At 38.9% G+C, this 25,983-nt stretch overlaps 1 protein-coding gene across 2 annotated transcripts; it reads right to left on the bottom strand.

Annotated features, from left to right (window-relative positions):
* Positions 1-4,695: 4,695 nt before the first annotated feature.
* rest (RE1-silencing transcription factor) lies at positions 4,696-19,219 on the bottom strand. Of its 2 annotated transcripts, XM_053239161.1 has the most exons (7): positions 19,054-19,219; positions 15,906-16,012; positions 15,597-15,708; positions 15,374-15,466; positions 13,497-14,383; positions 13,101-13,184; positions 4,696-11,809 (listed from the first exon to the last, which is right to left on the bottom strand). In XM_053239161.1, exons 5-7 carry the CDS (start codon positions 14,371-14,373, stop codon positions 9,684-9,686), a joined length of 3,087 nt encoding a protein of 1,028 aa, XP_053095136.1. In that variant the 5' UTR covers positions 14,374-14,383; positions 15,374-15,466; positions 15,597-15,708; positions 15,906-16,012; positions 19,054-19,219; the 3' UTR covers positions 4,696-9,683. The 2 variants fall into 2 exon arrangements, with proteins under 2 accessions (XP_053095136.1, XP_053095135.1); XM_053239160.1 differs by lacking the exons at positions 15,374-15,466; positions 15,597-15,708; positions 15,906-16,012 and having other exon boundaries at positions 19,054-19,216.
* Between the last annotated feature and the right edge of the window lie 6,764 nt (positions 19,220-25,983).

Raw genomic sequence — 25,983 nt, 5'->3', positions numbered from 1 at the left:
GAGAACCTGGTCCATTGCATTGGCCATTTGCTGGATGGTTGTTCGGCTAAGCCTTGTGTAACAGAGGGCTTATGGAGACAGAGTACGAATGCATATGCATATATACTATGCATTTGGTAACAGTTTGGGTCGTTACCAAAAACAATTGAAATGCAAACAAATCCAAAATTGATTATCAAAACATGGTCACCAGGCAACGCAATGTCAGTAATACCAAAGATCATAAATCCTAATAAAATGAAATGGCTAGGTAAAGACAAAAATACGGCACGATCATACACAAAAGATCTATCCACAAATACACAACTCAGAACACACAGGCTTGGTAGGCATACTGTAAGGCTTTACAAAGAAGTTCAAGTCCATGTGCTCTATATAGAAGTTTGTCAGGAAATGATCGAGACAACAAAAGAAGTGTTTCAGAATTTGGGGGAGGGTACCCTCTGGTGGTCTGGAGGAGGATTGTCAGGACTAGATCAGCGCTCACAAACCTGTGATATACATTCCAGACTTCCAGTGTTGATATTGATTCCTACTGAAAATGAGAATTACTCAAGGTGGGGATACCTTTTGTTATCAAGGATAAAAATCATTCCATGCACTGATAATATTGTTGCAAAAAGTCACAGAGTGAACAAACGTGTTTCTTTACTGGTTATCCATGAGTATTATTACTGTACCATTTGCTAAACACGTTGAACAATTATATCAGCTTTGTAGATTATTCATTCACTCATTTTCAGTAAACACTTTATCCTGGTCAGGGTTGCGCTGGATCCAGAGCCTTGGATGAGATACCATCTGTTGTCACCCCATACACATTAATTAATTTAGTGTTGCCAATCCACCACCATGGTTTTGGGATCAGTGGCAGATCTAAGATTTTTTAAAAGCAGGGGCCAGAATGGGGCCACACTTTACAGAGGGGGCCAAGAATAATGTTCAAATCAATTCTTAACTTTATGCTTTTTACATACATTTTACCTCTTCCTTTTGCTTCTGGCTCTAGTACTTTCACACAGTATACTTTCTTAACTGTTCCATAAAGCCCTTGAGTTTTTTATTTTTTCCATTAAAAATAATGAAAATACGTGAAAATATAATAGAGTATTTAAAGAAAAAAATCTTCTGTTGAAGCACTTTGTGGCTAAAAGGTTGTCCTTGTTATTTGATGTAATTGCAATTGTTTTGATGGATGCCTGATGCTCTTTAATTTTGCTCCATCCCTTGTTGATTGAATCTATAATGCATGTATTTGTTTGCATAACCATTTGGTGCTACTTCCATGCAAACATTGCACTTCTGTGATGCTCTGATTTAGAGTGACCTTTAAAGCCAACCTCTTTGCACGAGGCTTTCTTCCAGTTGGAAGAGCCTGTTTCTGACATCAATATTGATGACGGGGCACTTGGAAGGGAAAAATGCCTGTAGGTATAGCAAAAAACAGAGTCTTTTCTTATGGAGTACTCTAAAGATGAGTTGTCCTTATACCACTAATCACTGAACGCTTTCTGTTCCAATGTTGTTTATTTGGGAAGACCTTAATTTGAGGCTGCACAGGACCTGAAAATGTCTGGAGAGAAGCAAATGAAATAAGACTTATCACTCCTACTTAAGGGTGAATGCCCCTCAGTGTCCATAAGCTCACTACCACCACTCCATATACAAACAATAATCACTTGCAGAATGAAAACAAAGGCATACCAGAATTATTGGCCTGAATTATTTTAAACACAATATAATCAGCATTTCTACATTGCTAATTGGAGTTAGGTCTGGTGATATAAACTTGTTTCTATCAAAAAATAAATAAATAAAAATAAAAACTTTCAGAACAGTCTGTGTGCACACTTTTGGAATAATCTCTAGCATTAACCAACACAGAAATATGTAGCAAAACCTACTTCCACTCTCTCATCCACTACAGCACTTTTTCTCTCTGATTCTGTCCTTGATCCATCAGTGCATTTATCAAAATCACTGTGAAAACAGGCCAAAATAAAACCACACCAAGAATGCAGTAGAATCAGGTACAGGAACCTGATTATTAATATTCTTTTGGAAATTAGCTTCAGATCAGAGTTATTTGTTTTGTTTTAACAGCAAATGAAGACAGAAATAAAGCAAACACCGCACTCAAAAAATAGAAGGCATTTATTAACTATTGGTGAGTTTGTGTAAACTTTTCTAGCACAAGGATAGCTTGAATAATGACAATTTCTGGTGCACAATGAAATTGAAATTGCCATACCTCTTTATGTGACTTTAAACTAATCTACTTTTCACATAGACTTGTTTGGCCTCTGGGTGAGCATTACTATTAGACACTCTCTAGTAGATAAGATGACATTAACATTAATGTTGCATTGGCCCCTCTTTTCTGGTATTAATAGACTGCATTTGTCTTCAGTTGCTGACAAAAGAGCTGCAAATCTTATATCAACAAACACCATGGTTACTTTCAAAAGTATGATTTTGAAAAGATTTTAAACATTAATGATATAAATGATGGAATTAAATAAAAATAAACAGAGAAAAAAAATTTAAATATATAGATTAATTTCCATAATTCTTTCATAAGTAATTTTAGGGCAGTTTCACTGTAAGAAACCACAGGCAGCAGTGCAGCTAAAAGAACAGGTGCATCCTGTTTGTGTGGCAGTCATTAAACTGCAACCATAACCAATATTAACAAATGTATATTGTAAATGTACAAAGTTGCACCAAAGTTTGTGAACCTTCTGGAATTATAAGGATGTTTGCATTAACACTAAAATGTCTGATCTTCATTCAATAACAAACAAATAACTGCACTTGTTCATGTCAATACACTTCTTAAACAGTCACAGTATAAGAGTTTCAAATTATACGAAACTCTGTGGGCTAACAACCTCTCCAAAAGCTAAACAGGTGTTACAATTCATAAGATGAGATAGGAGATGTGGGGTGTAGAAGTGCTCTACCTTATAAAAAAATAAAATATTTACACAAAGTCTGGTTACTGACAGAGTGTGTTCACTTCTGTTCACTTGAATCATGCCCCGATCAAACCTAATTTCAGAGGGCACTTCGCTGAAGAACTGTACATATAGTACATACAGCTAAAAAGAGAACTAAAAAGTATTTCTTAAGATCCGGTTGTTCAATCCACAATAAGAAATATTATGTTACAATTTAATTCAGTACTTTTACTATTTTTCAAGGGTTACTGCAAAAAAACCTGTAGAAATTTCTAGAATTTGCAGATGTAGGTTAGGGTCATGTGTCCACTAAACAAGAATGCTGTTAATAAAAGTACATCCTGGAGGAAAACATTGTGGCAGATTTCATATATGCAACCCTCAAGTATGTGGTACATGTCGAGTATGCAAGTCTCTGCTTCAAAACGTCTGGGACAGTGTTATATGGACAGATAAACTAAACTTTTTGGCAGAAATCCATAAAGGACAAAAAGCCACTGCACATCAACCTCAAAACCTCATCCTAAATGTGAAGCGTGGTGGTGGGAGCATCATGGTTTAGGGCTGTTTTGCTGCCTTGTGGTTTGGAGATCAATGCCAGGAGAATGACAGAGTAATGGCCAGTCACCTGAAGCTTAATTAAAGCTAATTATTGACTCAATGACTCAAAACACACAAGTGAAAACAGAATTAAGAAAGAAAGAGGATTAAGAAAGATGAAAACATTTTGGAAAGGCCCATTCAGACTTAATGAGATGCAGTGGTCAAAATTATTGATGAACTAGATGTTTTGTAGGGCAGGATGGTCTACAATTCCTCTTCACCATTATGCAAATCTCAGCAGGAAACATTTAGTTGAGGTTATTACTGCTAAAGGAGGTTCTACAAGGGTTTACTTACTTGTTTCAGCCTGGCCAGCTTCACATGATTATGGGACTACTCGGGTTTACAGTGAAGGCTGAATGAAAAATTACTACAGGGTGTCCCAAAAGTCTGCATACATAGGGGAAATTAAAACTTTTTAGCAAAATATCTTCCAAAATTTTTCAAATTTATATTATATATATTTTTTTCAGATAGCCTTTAAGAATGCCTTTGACAAAAGAAGAACGTATTGAAATCATTCTCATGGCTGGATCGGGAGGGTGTCGCAAGGTTGCGATTAACATGCAATTACATGCATTACACCAGATGTGTTAACATGAGTTCATCATGAGTAGGAAAGACAACTCTGTGTGCATTTACAAAGAAATGGCAATCATGTAGAGGATGTTTTGTAAATAAAGTTACAATTTACTGTGTATGTATGAAGAGTTTTGGGACAGTCTGTATATGCAAAAATGTACAGAATCATGATGAAATTATTGTGTGTTAACGATGACTTATGGTTGAAATGTTTGAAATGCTTATTTTCCTGTTTAATTTCCCTATTCATAGTTTCTACTCTCTTCTTACCCCAGCTGTATTTATCAGAGCCTGAAGCAACACACAAATACACTCCAAAACACACATGAAAATCAAGAGTTGAACTTTACTGCTTTGTTAATCAAATCAGCCCAAAATCTGTCCACTGTGCAAATAATGTGTTTAAAGTATTAAACGCTAATATGACATTCATGTTAAATAAATGGGGGAAATTAAAATCGTAATTCATATATAGCGTCTACATATATTTCTTCAATTTCCAAAAGGTGGGAAGATTGCAGCAGAATGTAATTCCCCCCCCCCCCCCCCCCCCCCCCCACTATCCTATTAAGCTGTCTTTCTGCAAAATCTTTACACAGTTTAAGCTAATGATGTTAATTTGAAATGAAATTGCAATGGAATGCAATTCTGTCACAAACCTGGTTATGAGTTTGTTTATCAGTCCAAAATCCATAATTATGCAAACAGGAGTTACTGTTAATCACCCCGAAGTTGATTATTTTCCTATAACACGTTGCTCTTACAATGAAAATTTGCCAGTGACAGGTTTTACTGATTAAAGAATGTCACATCAGAGTTTTTGTCCATTTATAGTTACATTTAATGTTTTGGAATGTATACAAAACAACTGTATCTTATTAGACACATTATAGCAGGTATAAACAGTTCTCTTACCACCTTTTTCTTTCTCTTGAAGTTAATAAGACTGCAGCTTCTCATGACCTCTTATGACAGAGCAACTGTCAGCGTCCTCTGCTAACTACATGGTTAATTACAATTAGTATTCAATTACAAGTCTATAAATACTCTTGATTATTACAGACTGAAACTGGTCTCAGAAATCAGATACAGAGATCCAGATTTCATTTTGTTTTCATTGCCATTGCAAAGAATTGAGACTTTAAGCTTTCTAATGACAACTTAGATAGTGTATCCAAATAATATCTGCTCCAAATATCAAAATTTACATGGCCTGTATGTACCTGTATATCATCAGTTCCTAAATGCTCAAAACACTTAAAATTATGTGCTATTTGATACAAATGTATGTGTGAATACATTGTCAGGCTCTAACTTGGTATCTGGCATACATTTTCCTAAGAATTGAGAACATTTGGTCCTTTGCACATTTTGGCATTAACAATCCATATCTCGTGTGTTCATTGTCTATACCTGCAGATTACAAGGTTTAAATTATATACCGTAGTGCACAAATTCTAAGCAGTCAATCCAAAACTACAATTCTATACAGTCAGTTATCATATAAGGTAAATATTCAAGGTACAATGGTGGTGTAATGTGTGGGGCAAATTTCTAAGAGAGATGCCCCCTAGTGGATGTTTACAGAAACACAGTCTAAAAAATTGTCAGTCAATAATAATTTATATTAAATTAATACTGTCACCACTAATCATTTATCATATGCTTTTTACTATCTGTTTATAGTTACAGCACCTCTGAACAGTTGTGCCCCCAACTTAAGACAAAAGATGCAGCTTGTTACCAATAAGCTGTACCTGTGCCCACCGTAGCCTCAGATACCTGTTCTTGGCTGGCAGGAGTGGAACTTTTTGTGGTCTTCTGCTGTTGTAGCTCCACCTCAAGGCCCGACATATTGTGTGTTCTGAGATGAGTTTCTTCTCAGCAGGGCTGTAAAGAGTGGTTATTTGATTTTATTTGAACGGCCAGTCTGGCCATTCTCCTCTGACCTCTCTCATTAACAAGGGATTTCCAAATGCAGAACTGACGCTCACTGAAGGTTTTGTCGTTGTTGTTGTTTTTCTCACCATTCTGTGCAAACTCTAGGGATTGTTGTGTGTGAAAATCCAAGGAGCTCTTTCAAAATACTCAAACCAGCCCATCTGGGACCAACAACCATGCGACGGTCAGCCACGGAGATCACATTTTCCACACTCTGTTTGATGTGAGCATTAACTAGAGCTCTTGACCTGCATCTGCATGATTTTATGCACTGCAATGCTAACACATGATTGGCTAAATAGATTATTGTTAACTTAACTTTGCATAGCACCTTCCTCACATCCAGTTCTGAAATGACCAGTCCTTCCTCTTCCTCAGCTAGACCTGATGATTCATACTCACGGTTTTTCTGGTCTGTGCTGGTGCTGGTAACCTCAAACCGTGAATAGAACGGCTCAATCTAACCAATCTCTCAATCTATATCTTCTGATTGGGAAAAACCTTTGTGTGGAATAGCCTCTCGTATCAGAAATCCTGTAGAACCAAGCATCGCTGCTGTAAACTCACTGATGTCGTTAGACCTGCACCGGAACTTCTCCCAGTCTGCATCCTCCAGCGCATTTTGTAGCATGGCTTGGGATTGGTCAGTCCAGCGCCCCCCTCCCCGTGTCACCAGATCTTCCCTCCGCAGCTTTGTCTACATTTTGGGAGTAGTAAATTGGCGGCGTGGTCTGACTTACAAAGTGGCGGTGTTTTTATTGCAGTACCTGTGTTGTGTGAAACAGTCCTTTCTCCCCGTGTACTGCACGTTATGTGCTGATAAAAATCCGATGTGCATAATTCCACAAGATGATGGGTGCTCCCTGCGCTGCACCATTTGTCGTTGATCATAACACACACTCCACCACCCCATATTTTCCCCGGGTTCTTTGTCCTGTCTTTGCCGTGATGGGAGAACCCAGGCAGCTGTACAGCGTGGTCCAGAATGGTTGGCATGAGCCACGTCTCGGTGAGACAAAGAGCATTGCAGTCTCTAAATTCTCACTGGAACTGTATCCCAGCTCTAAGGTCGTTCAGTCTGTTGTCAATTTGCTAAAAACATGCTGGGCATTGATGTGGAGTACGCCCTGGCTCATACCTGGTTGCCAGCTCTTTTTCCTCTTCTTTGTCACCACCTCAGGAGAGTAAGTCCATTGGTTGCTTGGCTCAGATCTATAGAGGCCAGTTGGGGTCAGGAAGATAATGGGAATTAGAGTGGTGAATAAAGTCTATTTCATGTCCATTAAAGTTTGTCGGTCGTATGTTATATGTCCATGGGCTAACTCAAGAATAATGCAGGAAACAAGAAAAAAAAAACAAGGTAAAATACACAAAAATTGCAAAGTGGGTTGACAGCACTAATGTAGGCAGCCTTCCTTAGTGGCACCATCTTGGATGGTGCTATACAAAGTTAACACCAGAAAAGCATGTGGCCCGTACATCTCCAGACATGTGCTAAAAGAATGTGCTAACCAACTAGCACCACTCTTTATCACCATTTTATTATGTGTGTATAACTTAGTTCATTGTTGGCTCTGTTTGTTGCTGCACCGTGGGACGAGGAACTATGGAAAAACATTTCACTACATTACATGTATGTAATATGTATGTGACAAAGAACCTTGAACCTTATTGCAAAAATGAGAAGGCTACAGGGGTTCCTATTAAGTGGCCAGTGAAAGTATACAGAGCTGATACCTAATGTATTTAAGCAGCAAATCATGAGTATCATTAGGTACATTTTGCCTTTTATAACACCATCTGGCTCTATTGCATGCTCACTAACAGATGACTAGATGTTAAAATGTTTTTTTATGCCAACTGTTTTCCTTTAATGTTTATTTGTACCTTTTTTTAAAGAGACGTTCACATTTAAGAGTGCAATATTTTATTGATGTATTGGTTCATTACATACTAGTACATTTTCTAAAACGCAGATTTCCTCCACAAAACATTTCAACAAATCCGATGTTAGTACTTGTACCTACTATGAACTATAAAGCACTCTAGATTACATCTGTAAAAGAAATATGCTATTTCTTACATCCATATTTAAGTAAAATCTCCAAGAAACATTTATAGTAATAGTAATTCTAATCTATCCATCTAATCGAAGTTTTATTTTTTACAAAAGAGAGTTAGATGCAGGGCAGGGGAATTTTTCCACTTTGGTATACCCAATATATAATATTGCACTTAATAAAAATAATAATAATAAAAAATCTAGTTTTTTTTTTTTTTTTTTTAAAGACAGACATGTTGATTTAGATGGCCATGAAAATCAAGCATGGTTCTATTCCACACACATCAGATCAGTGGCACAAGGTTAGAATCATAATTCAGTTTGATGACAATTAGCAGAGAAAGCAGGAAAGAGAAAGTCAAACTAACAACAAAAAGTACAAAATTACCAAAGGGGAAAAAAAAAAACGATTGTCAGAAGCATTAAAAAAAAAAGGAAAAACAACAACTGGAGTGACATATACAGTGTAAAGCTCAACGTTTTTCTCCCTACCCCATATGTAGTTTGCTTGTTTAGCTTTGCACTTGAGCTACGAAGTTCACATTGCTAACAAATAAAAGAAGCTTACGGTATACAGTCCAAGGGGAACAATGTGTGCATTTCATTTTTGGCCAAACTTTTCTTTTAAGGAAACAAGAGCGGGAGACAGTCATAAACAGTCTTAAACAATCTTTGGACCGAATTATGAAGCTGAAAAAGAACAGAATATTCAGAATCTCCACTCGAGTGCTCTAAGATAACTTTTAAGATGAAAGTCAATGTACAAAGTAACACTTGCTTGTTTCTACATATTACGATTAATTCCCATAGGATTACATAATAAGATAATTATCAGACATGCGCTGATATCACAGTTTGCAATATTATCATGATTTTGTGTAACAGTTCTGAGAACTTTCACAGAACTTTTGTCTGATAAATGGAATTATGCAATTACCTTCTGAGAGGGATACACGCAGCATTTTTTTCTTCAAATTTGTCCAAAACAAGCAACCATACAAGACAGTTACCCTTAAATAAAGGCTGCCCAGAATTTCTGACAACTAGGCTGCTTTCTTCAGGAGTGCTAACAACAGGCCTCAGTTATCCGTCTTTAAAAAAAAAACGTTGTGTGCAAATATCTTCATAGGCCAAACTGAACAAAAAAAAATTCCGGGCAGATTTACAAAAGCTCAGTTAACGCTGATTTTCTTCATATTCTGGTGCACATTTTGATAAATGCCAATCTTCCAGAAATGACCAACCGCATTTATGGCACAGCTGATTGACATTTAGCCACACCCAAAAAGCTCACAGAGAGCTGTAAATGACAAAATGATGATTAAATGGTGAAGAGTGCCTCCTAAGCACGGTGTATGCTAAATCTTCCAACTGTTGTCTCTGCAAAAAGAATGCTGAGACCTTACGTCAAGGTGACTAGAGTCAAGGCGGCCTTTTTTTAAATGATAGTCCAAGTCCAGCTGCCTTGAATTATGGTTACTGCTGGACACTTTTAAATGACCCAGATGACTGAAAACCTTAAGTAGAAATGAAGTCTACTTGTTCCCCTGTGTCGCAGTGTCCAGGTAATAGACATTAACCAGATGGCGATTGAGATGCCGCCTGTAGTCCATCTCCAGAGGGAACGTGCGGTCACAGAACACGCATGTGTGGCTGAGCAGTTGCGTGGGTGACGGAAGTTCTTCAGTCGGTGTTTCCGGAAGCTTCCCGTTGAGCCCGGAGTCGTAACTTACCTCCGAGGCACAGTCGCTGATGTCACTTCCTCCGTCGTGGCTGTGGATGCCCTCGTCGTCTTCACCGTCCTGAGATTTGCTACACGGAGGTTTGGACAAGTCCAGTGTTGGACTATCCGTCCCACTATCAATATCTGAAGATGTCTGTGCTTCCGCGGTGCCCTTTCCTTCAGTGGTGGCCTTCACTCTTGTGACTTTGTCTTCTGAAGACGGCTTCTCCGATAGATTTTTTGTTATGCTCAGCTCCTCAGAAGTGTGAGACACTTTCTCTGTTGAAATTTGATCTTTTATTGGGCCAGATTGCACTTTTTCAGGCTTGGAGGAACATTCCAGAGCTTTTGCTGCCTCATCAGTCTCCATACATGTGCTCGGAACCTTAACACTAACCTCCAGCTTGTTTGTCTTTCTGTTTTGCCTGCCACTGCCCTTTGACCTCTTCACTTCTCCAGGTGTGCTCATGCTTGTGCATGGGCTGTTTGTAACCTTCGCCTTCCTGCGTTTGGCTTTCTCTGCCTGAGGAGAAGGTGCACACTCTGCTTTTTTGCGTTTCACCGTTTTCGTCTCGGCTTTCTCGCAATTCTGAGACTTCTCCATATCACAATTCACTGTTCCTGTATGTTTCTTGGTTGCTTTCCTGGCCATTTTGGAACCTTTAACATTTTCCACCTCTCTTTTCTGTACATCATATTTCTGAAGTTTGCTTTCCTTCTCCAGCCTCTCTCTTTCTCTCCGTTCCTCCTCCTCCTTCTGCTTCAGCTCCTTCTCACTCATTTCTCTCTCTACTCTCTCACTTTCTCTTCTTTCCTCCTCCTCTTTCGCTCTCATTTCTCTCTCCAGCCTTTCCCTTTCCCTCTGTTCCTCCTCCTTTTTCTCTTTCTCCCTCATTTCTTTCTCAACCTTCTCTCTTTCTCTCCTTTTTTCCTGCTCCTTCTGCTTCAGTTTCTTCTCTCTCATTTCTAGCTCAACTCTTTCTTTCTCCTGTCGCTCTCTTGCCGTTCTCTTTTCCTCCTCCTCCCTCTGCTTATGTTCTTTCTCTTTCTTCATTCTCTCCAGACTTTCATCTTCCTGCCTCTTTCTTTCTCTCCTTTCCTCCTCCTCTCTCTGCTTCTGCTCCTTTGCCCTCATTTCTTTCTCCATCCTTTGAGTCTGCTGCCTCTTCTCAAGATCTGTTCTGTTTTCCTCTTCAGAACCATCATGATTTTTGGTGAGTGTCTCTTTCGTTTCCTTTGCAGCCTTTTCTTCTTTTTTAGCTCGACTTTTAGTGACTCTGTCTGAAGATTTAGCAACTTTCTCTGCGTTTTTCACCTCCTTGTCTTTCTTTCCATCTTGTTTCTCGACACAGGGGACAGTTTCTTTGATTCTCGCTTTCTTGCTGCTTGTTTCTTTTCCTTCATTTCTTGGTGCAGCTCTTTTCTCTGCTCTCTTCTCACACGATTTTTCTTTTGTGGGTTCGGAAGCGGGTTTTTTGGCACTCTCACCATCCAAATTCGTCTTTCCACTCTTTTTAATGGAGAGGTTGATGGGGCCTACGATTGAATCGGCATCCTCGGACACCTCTGCTTTTCGTCTATCCCTTGTCCTTGGTTCTGAAACTGGCTTCAAATCATCCCCGTCTGCCTTCTTCACCCTCAGCCTGACCTTGGACACGTCCATGGAGATATCTGAGCATCCCGGGTGCCTGGACTTGATGTGGTACTGCAGGTTGCATTTCTTGGATGCAGCATACTTGCAGACGGGGCAAAGAAACTGCCTTGGATTGACATGCAGCTCCACATGCTTTTTGAAGTTGCTGCGATCGGCTGTTTTGTACTGGCAGTAAGGACAGCTGAGCGGCTTGGGTCCGTTATGCACCTGCCTGGCATGACGTGTCACCTCGTGTTGATTGGCTGCCAAATAGCTGCAGCTGTCGCACTTGAACGGTCGCTCACCTGTTACAGGGATACATGAGGTCAGGATATGCTTGTAAATATTTCAGTTTACTTTGGGGATTGAATAAACACAAACATTGACCTCATGCAGAAAGAAACACACACACATGCACACACACACTCACACACTCACACACAATTGCAATACAATCACAGTCACTCATAAAGGTACATAGTATAAACCTTTTACCATTTTATCCCGAACCATCTGGATGCATGGTGTGCAACAAAGAAAACAGGTTTAGTGATAGGCACACAGCTCTGCTAAACTAAGCACTAACTGTTACATATGTAGTGATCAAAAAAAGGTGATAAATTCATATTTGTTTAGGGGTGCTGGTGGCTACACTTAGAGTGGCTACACTTTAACAATTTTACTATTAGTCTTCAGTGGTTCAGTGGTTCAGTGGAAACATGCATAAAGCATTCGCCTCTCTAAAAATTGTTGTATCAGATTTTAAACCACGCAGCTTGCCTGGGAATAACATTATTTGTGATAGCATCTATTGGTGTAGCATAACAGGAGCGGACAAATCAGTAGCCCGGGGACTTGGGACAAACAGATCCACCTATCTGTTTTTATTCAAAGTTGCCGAGCAGACAAGTAGACTCAGTAGGTTAGGGGTCACTACTATTTTTTCTTACTATCATCTATACACTATAGCAAGCACTACTCATTCTGAAGCCCAGTGATTGCTGCACCACACATCAGCATTTACTAGTCAAATTTATTAGCACGCATGAATGACAGACAGTCTTTTCAGAAGAAGGAACATTCAGGTACACTATATGACCAAATTTTTGTGGACACCTGACCATCACACCCATACATGGACCAAAACTTTTCCAAACTGTTGCCACAAATTTGGAAGCACACAATTGTATAGGATGTCGTTGTATTCTGTAGCATTACAATTTCCCTTCACTGGAACTAAGAGGCCCAAACCTGCTCCAGCATGGCAGTGCCCCTGTGCACAAAGCGAGCTCTATAAAGACACTGTTTGCCAACGTTGGAGTGGGAGAACTTGAGTGGCCTGCACGGAGCCCTGACCTCAACCCCACTGAACACCTTGGGGACGGTTTGAAACATAGAGTGTGCCCTAGGCTCACACGACACCCAACATCACCGACATCAGTGCCTGACCTCGCTACTGCCGTTTCAAATTTCATATCATAGTATAATCTGCAAACATAGTATTCTAATCAACACAGTACAAGTCGAACTGAGTGAACAGACATTGCGTCTTATACTGAGAGTTTTGAGGCTTCAGATGATGAATGAGTGACTCACCAGAGTGTGTTCTCATGTGCCGCGTGAGATGGGTCTTCTGAGAGCTTGAGTAGTCACAGTAAACACACTGGAAAGGACGCTCACCTAGAAAAGAGACAGAAAATAGGAAATACATCATACAGTGGCAATTCCATTCTAAAAAAATTTATTACAAATAAATGTAATATAATTTAAAAGGCATAGCAAACAAACATTTCTACTATATACAGTATATGCAGCATGTGTTGTTGTGTGCTTGTGTATTGCATTGTGTGTTTATATCCTTCATCACACTGTACAAATCTAGGCAGAAATTATATGATTAAAAAATAGATGTGACTCAAAATATGATCATGATGCCACCATATTGTGTGTGTAGTCTTATTTCTTCTATAAACCCTGACTGAGGCTGCATACCGGTGTGTGTGCGAATGTGCTGGATGTAGTTGTTCTTCCTGTCAGAGAAGTAGCTGCACTGGCCGCATGTGAACAGCTTGCTGGGAAAATGGTTCCTCAGGTGCTTCTTCCAGTGATACTGGCTGACGGTGGAGTATGGGCAGATGGTGCACCTGAACACTCGCTGCTCGTCCCCTTCGTTCTTGTGGTGCCTCAGATGTGCTACATAGTGGTCGTAACGGTTGGTGTTGTAGCCGCAGCGCTCACAGCGGATCACGCCCTTGACACAGTTTTCTGCAGATTTTTGCTGTGCCTGATTCGATTCGTCATCCGAATTTACACTCCCTGCCTTTTCAGCAATCAGTTTTTTAGCGCTGTGGACACGGATGTGCTGTACGAATTCCTCTTCACACTCAGCTTGAAAGTGGCACGGCTTGCAGTAGAATGGCTTTTTCTTTTTCTTTGCAGGTTCTGTTGCCACATTTGGCACAGCAATAGAACCTTGTTTAGGTTTTGCAGAAGGTTCGGTTTCAGGAGATTTCTTTGAAAGGTCGGTTGGCACCGTCTCAGCAGTTTCGATGACTTTTTCTACTCTGTTTTCTCCCATCCCGGTCCCTTCGTCCACATTTTCTGCTGTCTCATCGTAGCTGTAGTGGACCACGTTCTCGTCCTCGCTGTCCGAGTAGCCACAGCATCCGACGTTTTTCAGTTCTGCCATCTGCTTCTCCTCCTCTGGCGGCGACTCTGTGTTTAGGGCCACGTTGGCCAGCATCACAAGCTGAGGCGCAGGAAGCTCTGTACCAGAAATTGCACTTACTTCAGGTTCTTCGGGCAGTGAAGCACTTCTAGAGGTCACAAAGACGTCCGTGCAGAGATTAAATGCTGTCTGAGAGGCCATGCTCGATCAGCTGAGAGACAAACACAAGAGGTTCATAATGTGCACATACACACACATATACATATATACATACTTGGTGTTTTGTTGCATTAAAACCTGGAATTAAAATTTATTTTTTTGGAGGTTCGTACCATTTCATTTACACAACATGCCTACCATGCTGAAGGTGCAAAATATTTTGTTATTGTGGCAATAATTAAGACAAAACACAGAAATCTTGAGTGTGCAAAACACCAAGGGGGTGAATACTTTCGCAAAGCACGGTGTATATAAACCGATCAGCCATAACCGATGACGGGTGACGTGAATAACATTGATTAGCTCATTACAGTGGCAACTGTCGATGGGTGGGATATATTAGGCAGCAAGTGAACAGTCAGTTCTCAAAGTTGACAACTGGGTCAGAGCATCTCCAAAACGGCAGGTCTTGTGGGGTGTTCCCACTATGCAGTGGTTAGCACCTACCAGAAGAAGGAGACCAAAACAAGGACAAGGACAACCGGTGAACAGGGTCATGGGTGCCCAAGGCTCACCGATGTGCATGGGGACCAAAGGCTAGCCCGTCTGGTCCGATCCCACAGAAGAGCTACTGTAGCACAAATTGCTGAAAATATTAATGCTGGCTAAAACAGAAAGGTGTCAGAACACACAATGCATCGCAGCTTGCTGCGTATGGGGCTGCGTAGCCGCAGACTGGTCAGAGAGCCCATGCTGACCCCAATCCATTGCCAAAAGCGCCTATAATGGGCATGTGAGCATCAGAACTAGACCATGGAGCAATGGAAGAAAATGGTCTGGTCTGATGAATCATGTTTTCTTTTACATCACGAGGACTGCCAGGTGCGTGTGTGTCGCTTACCTGGGAAAGAGATGGGACCAGGAATTCACTATGGGAAGAAGGCAAGCCGGTGGAGGCAGTGTGATGCTCTGGGCAATGTTCTGCTGGGAAATCGTGAGTCCTGGCATTCATGTGAATGTTACTTTAACACATACCACGTACCTAAACATTGCTGCAGACTAAGTACACCCCTTCATGGCAAAAGAATTCCCTAATGCGTTGGACTCTTTCAGCAGGATAATCCGCCCTGCCACACTGCAAAAATTATGCAGAAAGAGTTGTAAAACTTGGCCCAGAAATTCCCCAGATCACAATCTGATTGAGCATTTGTGGGATGTGCTGGACAAACAAGCCCAATCTGTGGATGCCCCACCTCACAACTTACAGGACTTAAAGGATTTGCTGTCTTCGTGCCTGATACCACAGCACACCTTCAGAGGTCTTGTGGAGTCAACTGCCTTGACGGGTCAGAGCTGTTTTGGCAGCATAAGGGGGACCTATATATATAATTATATATAAATAAATGGTTTTATTCACAGACTTAAATTAAAAGTTATCCAACAAGTTAAACATAAGCTTAATTAAATATGCATTTTAATTCATAGGATTAAATATGCAATTGTATTTACATGCTATTCAAAAAACACTATGGGGTTTGGAAATAGCATTAGACAACCAATGGGAATTTCCATACCAATGCTCTTTAATATCGCAAACTGTTTTCATCTTGCCAGGATTTAAACAGTCCTTAATGCATCAAAGATCTCAGAAGCATTCTTCTTCTAAAGCAGAAAGCATTTCCTGTTGTAAATCATGAGACAGATACAAGGGAAATGAAGGGCTGGGCTGGGCTTGGCTGGCTTCACCACAAGCTACATTGCAAAAAGCTATGAAACACAAACAAAAGGGTCTAACTGTGACTGCACTACTCTATACTCAAAATGGCTGAATAACTGCGCAATAGTCTTAAGAGTCAGTGTGAGTATAGCCTCTGGGAATTATCACTCACAGTCACACTCACACACACTCTTACACACACAGATCTCTTGTTCAGGATGCAGAGCCTTGTATGGACACACTCCTTGTGACTCAGAATGATTCAGCGTGCATAACTTATCTGTTTTTTCCCCTAAATTAAAGCCTGAGGCTCTGAGATCAACTAGAAAATCAGAGAACTGCCAAGAACTTACACAGAACACTGAACATTTTTTAAGCTTCCTACTAAGTACAGCTTATATAAATAAATGTCTACTAAAATATGCCCAACAGTCTAGTCTGGTATGAGCTTTATCCTGATCATCTTCATGATATGCATCATGATAAACAATTTCGTCAAGGTTTTGCTAAAAAGTGCTATTGGTTCAGATTATTTTGTGCAGCATTTTTAAAAATGATTTTTACAGTGAGTAGCAAAGGAGCTATAAAAGCACAGATGATGAAGTGTTACCTGACACTTTTCTACATTCAAAAAAAAAAAAAACACATTTATTGTACCGAACATAGATGCGTGGGTAAACGCACTTGGGCAGGCTGGGCACTGTGTGCCCTTGTGACAGGCAGATATCATGTCGAGCCTATGCAAAATAGCATTATATGGTCTTAAGTAGTCTTAAAAATAAAAACAATATGCTCTTGTCTCACAGCTCAAGTAACATTAATAGACAGAGCAAGGGGCAGGCAACCTGAGCGCACGGAGCAGTATCAGCAAGCAAGGTCTTTAAAAATGAGTGACAAAGGTATTCATTGAGCATGTGAGAGACAGCAGTTCAGTTCACCGAGCACCGAGACACACTTTCTTTCTCCTCGCTCACCAGAGTCTACACTTTGTGAGTCAAGTTAATTAAACTAAGTAATTTCTATTCTTTGTTAGTGCTTTTTCAATAAAAAGTAAAACAAGCTCAATTCAAAAATGCATCCTTTTTCCAAGGCATTTTACCACCACCTTTGAGAGCAATCTGCTATTATGAATCCTATTATTATTATTATTATTATTATTAAGAAATAGCACAACACCATTTTTTTCTTTTCCATTATTGATACCCATCCGATATTGTTTATCGATATTGTTACTGATAAGCTCTAAAATAAATTTATTTTCCAAATCCAATTCCAGTCTTTGCCATGGGTTACAGGATCCGATATCTGGTATGTTTACACAGATATCCAAGCCACAAATGTTTGATGTTATCTGCCCAATACAGGTACTGGATATCAGATTAGTACAGTGTCTTGCTATTGTTATTGTTTTGTGAAAATAATTTTTAAAAAAACATTAGGCCTAATCAAATTAAACAAGCAAACAAACAAACAAACAAATCACCCCTGTTGAAGTGCGGGTATCAGGTTCTTCTTGCGCATATGTGTGTTCTCTTGCATATCGTTTTTCCCCTCACAAATTTTCGTGCATATCTTTTTTTCTCTCGCTTATTTCATTTTTTTCCTCACACACACACTATATATATATATATATATATATATATATATATATATATATATATATATATATATATATGCACACCGATATGCATATTATATATATAATATATATATACTTCACAAATTTTCTTGTGCATATTGGTATATATATATATATATATATATATATATATATATATATATATATATATATATATATATACCAATATGCACAAGAAAATTTGTGAAGTAAAAAACATGTACTGTGTGTGTATATATATATGTATATACATATATACTGTATGTGTGTGTGTATACACACACACACACACACACACACACAGTACATATTTTGTTTTGGGTTTTTTTTAACTTCACACGTGTTCTTGTGCATATCGGTTTATCTCGCGTGTTCTCGTGCATATCGGCTCGGCTTTCCTCGCGCCCATGTTCTCGTGCACCTTGAAGTTTTTTTTTTTCCCTCGTGCACTTTTTCTGCTCACAGCTTCTTGTCATGTTGAGCTCTGCGGCCATTTTCCCACAGCACCACCACGCTGGCAGAGCAAACGCTTCAACTCCCCAGCCTGAGTGAAGACATTCTCACAAATTAATTAAATAAATAAATAAAATAATAAGAAAGCAGCTGTTTCTTTGTTCATGTTTAAATGTCTTGTTAGAAAGTGTCGACACGCGCGAGACAAATACAAAAGAAAAACTTTTAACTCGTGTTAAAAACTGCAAATCTGAGCGTTTGTTGGACAGCTCCCAGAGTCAGGAAATAAAATCAGCCATGATGGAATGACGAGGAGAAAAAACACTCCATTTTGGATGTAAACGTTTTTACGACATATCATATAAGTTAAGTAGTTGTTGTTTTCTCTTTTAAATTAAAGTGTCGACTTTTTAAAGAAAGGAAAAAACTCTTAAGAAACTTTAGAAAGAATTTCCGGCCTTAAAAATCACGTCCAATTAAAAGTCGCTGTCCAGCTCGGACACACACACACACACACACACACACACACACACTCTTCAGCAAGCTGTTACACACCAATGTGTTGAAGTTGTGTTATAAACCCTGGCTATACCTGCTAGCTAGGGTTAGTAAACTATCTTTAGCTAGCTACTTTTCCGGAAGAAGTACATACATGACCACAACGCTTTTAAAAATAAACTAGTTGTGGGGGAGATTTTTCGACGATTTTGGTGTTTTGTTGTGTCAGATATTGTACTTCCAGAGAAAAGCATTTAGTTGTGAAGTGTGTGAGAGTGTGTTAGCCGTGGTCCTGATCTCCGTTGCTGGACAGCGCCTCTCACACACCCTGCCTCCATTTTACAAGCCTACACACTTTTACTGAACTCCGAAAAAAAAGGCGGAAAAAGTGCGATTTTCGGAGTTTAAACGTATCTTGGTTCGATAGAAAACTTACCCTGCACTTTCGTTCGACGTCTGTCGATATTTTCGAGAAGCTTCTTCGAAGTTTTAGACTCTCTCAAAACTAACTTTTCAGCTAAACTTGTTCAGGGAAGTACGAGTCTCGACGCATTCCAACACAGCGCTGCGTGGCGGAGTCCCAAACGCCTGCAGACTCCCTAGATAGGTACACTCGATAGGCTACATAACAATGGGCTTGTGCGCACTACGTAGAGCGCTGCGTGTCCAATAGAGAGCCGTTTGGAATTGGACCTGCGTTCCACGTTACGTCACCGCGCTGCACGAGGCCGCCTCTAATTGCGCTTGTGTTTACAGAAGAGCTTCAGTAATGAATTATTGGGTCTAAATAACTTTGAAAAAAAAGCTATTTTTGATAGCTACTATTTAACATGTAGTATTTGTGCGTTTATATTTTACAACTTTTATAGACTTTTAGACGTTTATAACTTTAGAGAGCGTTAGCTTGGCCTGAGTTTATTAGAAGTATAGCATCTCATTTATTTTGGCAATATTTAATGTTAAGGAAGAACTCGACCCGGAAGCACATTATTTATGATCATATTAAAATATTTGTAAGGTGTTGAGTAATTATGTTGCAAATTTGTTAGTTGGAGCTGTAATTTTTTATTCCTGGGAGAAGTTTTCGGTTGTGCCACGCTGACATCACAAGGTGACATTAGCTCTGTTCGGATTGGATTAGCTTATCAGGGGAGAATCTGTAATAATAATTTTTTTTTACACGTGACGAATCTGTCACTTCCGGACAGAAATAAAATTACCACAGGAGGAGCGAGTTTCTAGCGGGTTGCGTTTTCTACTAACCCGGATGTTTGTGTCGTGTGGTGATATGATTACGCTCCATTCACAACATGGCGTCCAAGCAGTCAAAGATACACTGGACTAGAGAAGAGATACTGGCTTTTATTTCTAGGTTCCAGCAACAATTTGAAAATACAGTAAAACAATAATCACGAAGTATACAAGAAGCATCCATTTTTCCTTTCGTGACTTGGGAAGTGTTGAATATCCGGGGCAGGGTCATTGATACACATGCTACGAGACTAAATACAGCAAGTACTAGCAGTCAAACGTCTTCGTTTTCCAACATGAAGCGACATCTGCATAGAAAACCATGGACATGTGTATCCGGACAGGATTAAAATTATCAGAGGACTGGAGAGTTTGGCAAAAAAAAAAGTAGGTAATTCAGCCTGTAATCTTCTCATAGGACGACGGAGAAAAACACCCTAATGTCCAATCTGGATGGAAATAAATCTCAGAGGAGCACCTGTAAAATAAAATTTACCACAGGACCCTATGTAAATTTAATGCTGTCCAAATAAGACTGTTGATAGAGCAGTTACAATGGCATTTAATTTGAGAAAATCATTTCAGCAATTTTAAACATAGTTGACAACGGTCAGATTTCTCTGTTAGCTCCGAAAAACGAAACAGCAAGAGCTTCTTTTCTCGCTCACCTTATTCCAGAGATGTTCAGTGTCATGCTAATGATAAATCTAGCATAGAATTAGTGGAATCAGCAAATGTTGGACTCAAACATCCAGAATGCAGTGCAGCTAACTTTTGTTTTCACGTGATGTCACAAAAATGTGTGCACTTTGCTGTCCGCCATTTTGATTCCCTACACAAACACTGCATCTCTGTGAGAAGACCACCATACTGTGTAGTAATCAGAAACTAAAACACAAAACTAGTTAAGATTCTTTAAGGTTCCAAAAGTTATAACGAATCAGGGCCCTGAGACTCTTCAGATATTATCTGAAGAAGGCGTAAATATTATGAATCATAAGGATATTACAGCTGAGGAGAAGTGGGATCGAACAACTGCCTGTTCAAAACATTTTGCTCTTTTAATATTTGTTTTTCACTCTCATTACAAAGTAATATTTTCAGTACGAATTTACATGGTGAATTCCTGTGATGAACTACTGATCCTTGATTATTTACCGTATATCACCCCTAATGAACTTAAGGGTCATCATGGTGAAATGAAACGTTATGCACTGTTTAACTCATTCAAACTTTGACATCTACAACTTAATTAGATTTTTTAATTAATTATTTTCATTTTAAAAATTCTCAACAATATTGTCAAACAGTAAAGATCTTTAAGAAAAGATCATAACACCCATCTTGCTGCTAAAGTACAAGTTAAATTGTCACTTGGTGTGAATGAGTTGCATGTAGGACATTTTTACGAGTATTTCATGTTTTGTTTTTACAAATTAGATTTTTTTAAAGAAGTGAATTGGAGTATTTTGAATTTCAGGTAAGAAGGTCTATCTGAATGGCAGGATCAATCCATTAGATGTTTAGCTAATAGGGACAGAGACTCAAAATGGCTGTGTAATTAAAAACACATTGCATTCTGGGTAATTTCATGGATCAGTGTGACGTCAGTGAAAACAAAGAATACAATACAATTGCACTGAGATATGACCAAAACTCGGCTCAGCTAGTATGCAATCTACATGAAGACGAGCACAATGATGTTGAAGGCAGACTTAGCATGAAAGCTGAAGCTTGGTAGCTGAATTGATTGAACAGAGGGTACAGATGAAGTGGTGACAGAGCTGGGCAGACTAAAGGACTAAATTGTTGCTGTTTCTTTCTTTTTAGGTAAGAAATGAAGCAAGGGGAAATTTCTACTGGTATCACTAACCAAGGTGACAGCAGACCAACATGTTGATGAAAGATGTTTAACATATACAGATGGAATAAATCGCTTTTATTAGTTGTAAATATAGCATATGTAAATAAAGAGAGTTTAAAACAAAGAACAAGGATGTGGGTCAAACAGTGAACAGTGATTGGTTGTTGGAAGCAATGGTGATCAGTGGTTGGTTTTTGGAAACAATGGTGATCAGTGATTAGTTTTTTAAGCAATAGTGATCAGTGATTGGTTTTTGGAAACAATGGTGATCAGTAATGGGTTGTAAGAAACAATGGTGATCAGTGATTAGTTTTTGGAAACAACGGTGATCAGTGATTGTTTTTTGGAAACAATGGTGATCAGTGATTAGTTTTTTAAGCAATGGTGATCAGTGATTGGTTTTTGGAAACAACGGTGATCAATGATTGGTTTTTGGAAACATTAGTGATCAGTGATTGATCGTTGGGAGCAGTCAGTCTGTTGGCGGTGGTGAGTCGAGTGAACCTCCTCTCAAGTCGTATAACCAGCAGCTGTAATGTGACCTGGAGAGCTGTATGAGTGCAGGACAGTTGCTAATGTCTGCTCAAAAAGTTGCTAGATTTGTCACTAGCTCTTTTTTTTAAAAATAAAGTCAATAAAGTGGTCTAAATAATTCACCAAATCTAGCAACAATCTTGCTAAGTTGGCAACAATGGACCAGCCCTTATATTTCTATAATCTTCTTACTCATGTTTCATCCTGTCTTCTATTCCATTTCTATGGAGACAGGAGGTGGGAACAAGAACACTGAAAAACTGTCAATTACACACATAAAAAGTAAATATCACCAGGCAGCCGCCAAGCCAGACACAAAAATCAGTGCAGTTCTAACAGATCTAATAGATGCACTTCAATCTAGGCAGCTAAACCATTTGTTTTTTAGCAGCATGCCTTCAAAATGGCCAACGGATGGTTTCCTGTCACTGCAATCTGACTGTCCTGTTACCCAGCTTTTTTTAATGTAGAAAGTATTATATATATTTTATATCTGCAAATCTTTTACTTGATTTAAAATTCTTTACATATGTAATGAGTCAGAAATGTAGCATGAATGTGTTTTTTACGCATTTCTCATGTGTACCTGTGTGTATGTGCCTCTCTTGATAGATTACAGATTGTAAAATTGTTTTTTTAATCAAATTCACACAATACAATAAAAAATACAGCAAAACTTCAATCTCAGCCTAATTTTATCACATCCTGAAATGATGTAACTATCGCACAGTTTCCCTTACTGCCCATAATGGTCAAAAAGGTTTTTGTGATTAAAAATACCAAACAGAAATATATGGTACAGGAGCATGTTCATTTCTTAGAAGGTTCCAGAAAATGCTCAAATTTCCAAAAACTAAGATTATGATTTTAGTTTGCTCTTGTCAGGACTACTAAAACTCTTTATTTAAACACTTAATAAAGTCTTGTTTTCACCTAATGAAGATGACACAGCTTGCATGCACAGTCAGAATCCAGCTATGGAGTTCTGCGGGGGAAAAAAAACATAGATAATAATAGATTAGTGAGTATCAATAATCCTAACTGATTCCTGATTAAATATACATTAGATATACATCTAATGGATGGAGGGTGGCAGAGGTGGACTTTGCTTTTACAGAATATGGACGCAAATTGAAATTACATGAGCCTCCAACCATGGTGTAATCTACGCAAAATCATAAATATAAACACATATTGCTATTCCATTTCTTCATCACATGTTTAGGAAGGATACGCTATTGGGAATGACGATCTGCTTTGATAGACAGGAGCATGTGTTCCAACGTTGACGGAGGCCCCGTCCTTCCCACTGGCATGTAGGATCTGGTAACACTTCCCTGTTACATTTTGCTCTACTTGCGCCACAGGCATTTCACTTCACCATGTCAATGTATCAGAGTCTTGATAAAATGTTGACATTTCTCGATAGGGCAGAACTGTGGAAGTCTGGCTTATAGTGGATATTACTGTGTAAGTAAAGTAAAAAAAATTGGTCATTTGTAATTATCTAAGGAGGATTCTGATATTCCCAGCAGTTTAGTCTTGTTTCTGCAATCCCTCTGCCTTCAAATTCCATAAAAGAGTTAATGGCTACCTGTTTGCTGGGTAAGTTTTAAAACTTTGCTAATTCTATGACTGTTATCAATATTTCACACCTGCAAAATATTGTGATGTGAAGAAATCAGTGATATCGAATGCTCATATGTTTAAAGCCCCTGGCAACACGGCTTCAAATGTTAAAAAAATAATAATAATTTGTAATAGTATGGCTCTGTTCTTAAAACTGTATCTATTAATAAAATGTAAAAAAAAAAATTTTAATTAAAAAAAAATTTAAAAACGTAGGAATGACAAAGCTGAGCACACGTTGGGAGTGCTTGCGTGGTGTGTTGGTGTATTTTGTACACACTTTTTAGTGGCACGATGCTCAATAAGCATGACAAAACAAGGCAGAAATGCAGAAGCAGCTTATATTTCATTTCAAAATTATTTAAATTTTGCTTTACTATCCTCCCTTCACTGCCTACTTCACTGAGGTGAGGCTTGGCGAGGTCAGATTAAAATTGTCATATTTTTTGGTTTATAATGTTGTGAGAATTTAGAGCACAAATGCTTGTGCTCAAATGTGAACAATGCATATTATATAAAACGGGGCAATTAAACAAAAATAAAGCTTGTGTAGTTTTTAACAACACGTGGTTCATGATTATCCCAATCGTAGCGCAACCACTCTGCTAATTCTCATTCCTTTTACGGTTTTAAAAGAAAGTGAGGTTGAACCACTTACCATTACCACACTTAAACTATTGCGCTAAAATAGTGTATATAAAATGTTAAGTAGATTTAGTTTTGCTCACACTCAGACACAAAAAAGTGAACAGGAAAGAAATCACTTTAGTTTCTGCAGCTAGGGTAAAAATGGGAGCTGCTAGCAAATTTTGATTGGTTCTGCCATCATCTCTACCAAATATAATATCGCCAAACTCAAGTCAGTCAGAAAATGTCTAAACAGAAAAAAAATAATAAAAAATTCTCGTTCTTTTGGTAAACTCGCCACATAAGCTATAACTAACATTAACAAGCTAATTATGAAAAGACGTTATATGGCCAAATGTTTGTGAACACCTCACCTGACATCTTGCCCATATGTGCTTGTTGAACATCCCATTCCAGATTTATTCCCCCTTTGCTGTTCTAATAAGCTCCACTCTTCTGGGAAGGCTTTCCACTAGTTTTTGGAGCGTGGCCGTCGAGATTTGTGTTCATTCAGCTACGAGAGCATTAGTGAGGTCAGACACTGATGTTGGGTGAGGAGGTCTGGGGTTCAGTCTGTGTTCCAGTTCATCCCAAAGGTGTTCAGTGGGGTTGAGGTCAGGGCTCTGTGCAGGACACTCGAGTTTTTCCACTCCAAACTTTCACAAACCATATCTTCATGGAGCTCGCATTGTCATGCTGGAGCATGTTTGGGCCTCTTAGTTCCAGTGAAGCGAAATTGTAACTCTACTGCATACAAAGTCATCCTATACAACTATGTGCTTCCAACTTTATGACAACAGTTTGGGGAAGAACCACACGTGTGTGATGGTCAGACATCCACAAACCTTTGGCCATATAGTGAACACTGAAGGATCTTTTAATCTCCATTGCAACCACTAGGAGGAGTTCAAACTCTATACAAATCACAAATGGTTTCATTTTAGTTTCTCCGTCCTCCCAAGGAGACATTTCTATTTTTGTCTGACTTCATGTTTTAATGTACACTTTAAAGTTTACACTAAAAATAAGACAGCCTGAAAATAGTGGCAACTCTTAGTTTGTTTGTTTGTTTTTTTTTTAAATTCTAAAATTAGAAGTAATTTCAAAAGAGGTTTGGATGAACTACACGTACTTTTGTCAGAATAATATTACACAGCTAAATGAGTGACTGTACAGTAATATTAGGAAAGACACAAGTCTGTAAAAGTGTAAAGTTAAAGCTAAAGTCATATTTTACACGTGTACAGTTGATAGAAGCACATTTTTCTAAATATTCACGTGTCGTGTGCAATAGGCAAGCCTAAAGGAAAATAAGATAGATAGATAGATAGATAGATAGATAGATAGATGCAACAGAGCTGCTGATTTTTACAGGTTTGAAGGGCGCGTGCATTACCAGCCGTCTCGAGTCACTGAACTGATGACGTATTTTTGTTCACGCGAGCTTCTTGGAGCGCGAGG

The sequence above is a fragment of the Pangasianodon hypophthalmus genome, chromosome 13 (assembly GCF_027358585.1).
Source record: "Pangasianodon hypophthalmus isolate fPanHyp1 chromosome 13, fPanHyp1.pri, whole genome shotgun sequence".
NCBI lineage: Eukaryota > Metazoa > Chordata > Actinopteri > Siluriformes > Pangasiidae > Pangasianodon > Pangasianodon hypophthalmus.
This window is presented reverse-complemented; position numbering and strand designations above follow the sequence as displayed.

Excerpts from the sequence above, each read along its gene's own strand:
- rest (XM_053239161.1), bottom strand. The coding sequence starts at position 14,373 with ATGGCCTCTCAGACAGCATTTAATCTCTGCACGGACGTCTTTGTGACC. Across the intron at positions 13,185-13,496 it reads GCACATTCGCACACACACCG|GTGAGCGTCCTTTCCAGTGT; the intron begins GTATGCAGCCTC and ends TCTCTTTTCTAG. Across the intron at positions 11,810-13,100 it reads GCACATGAGAACACACTCTG|GTGAGCGACCGTTCAAGTGC; the intron begins GTGAGTCACTCA and ends TCCCTGTAACAG.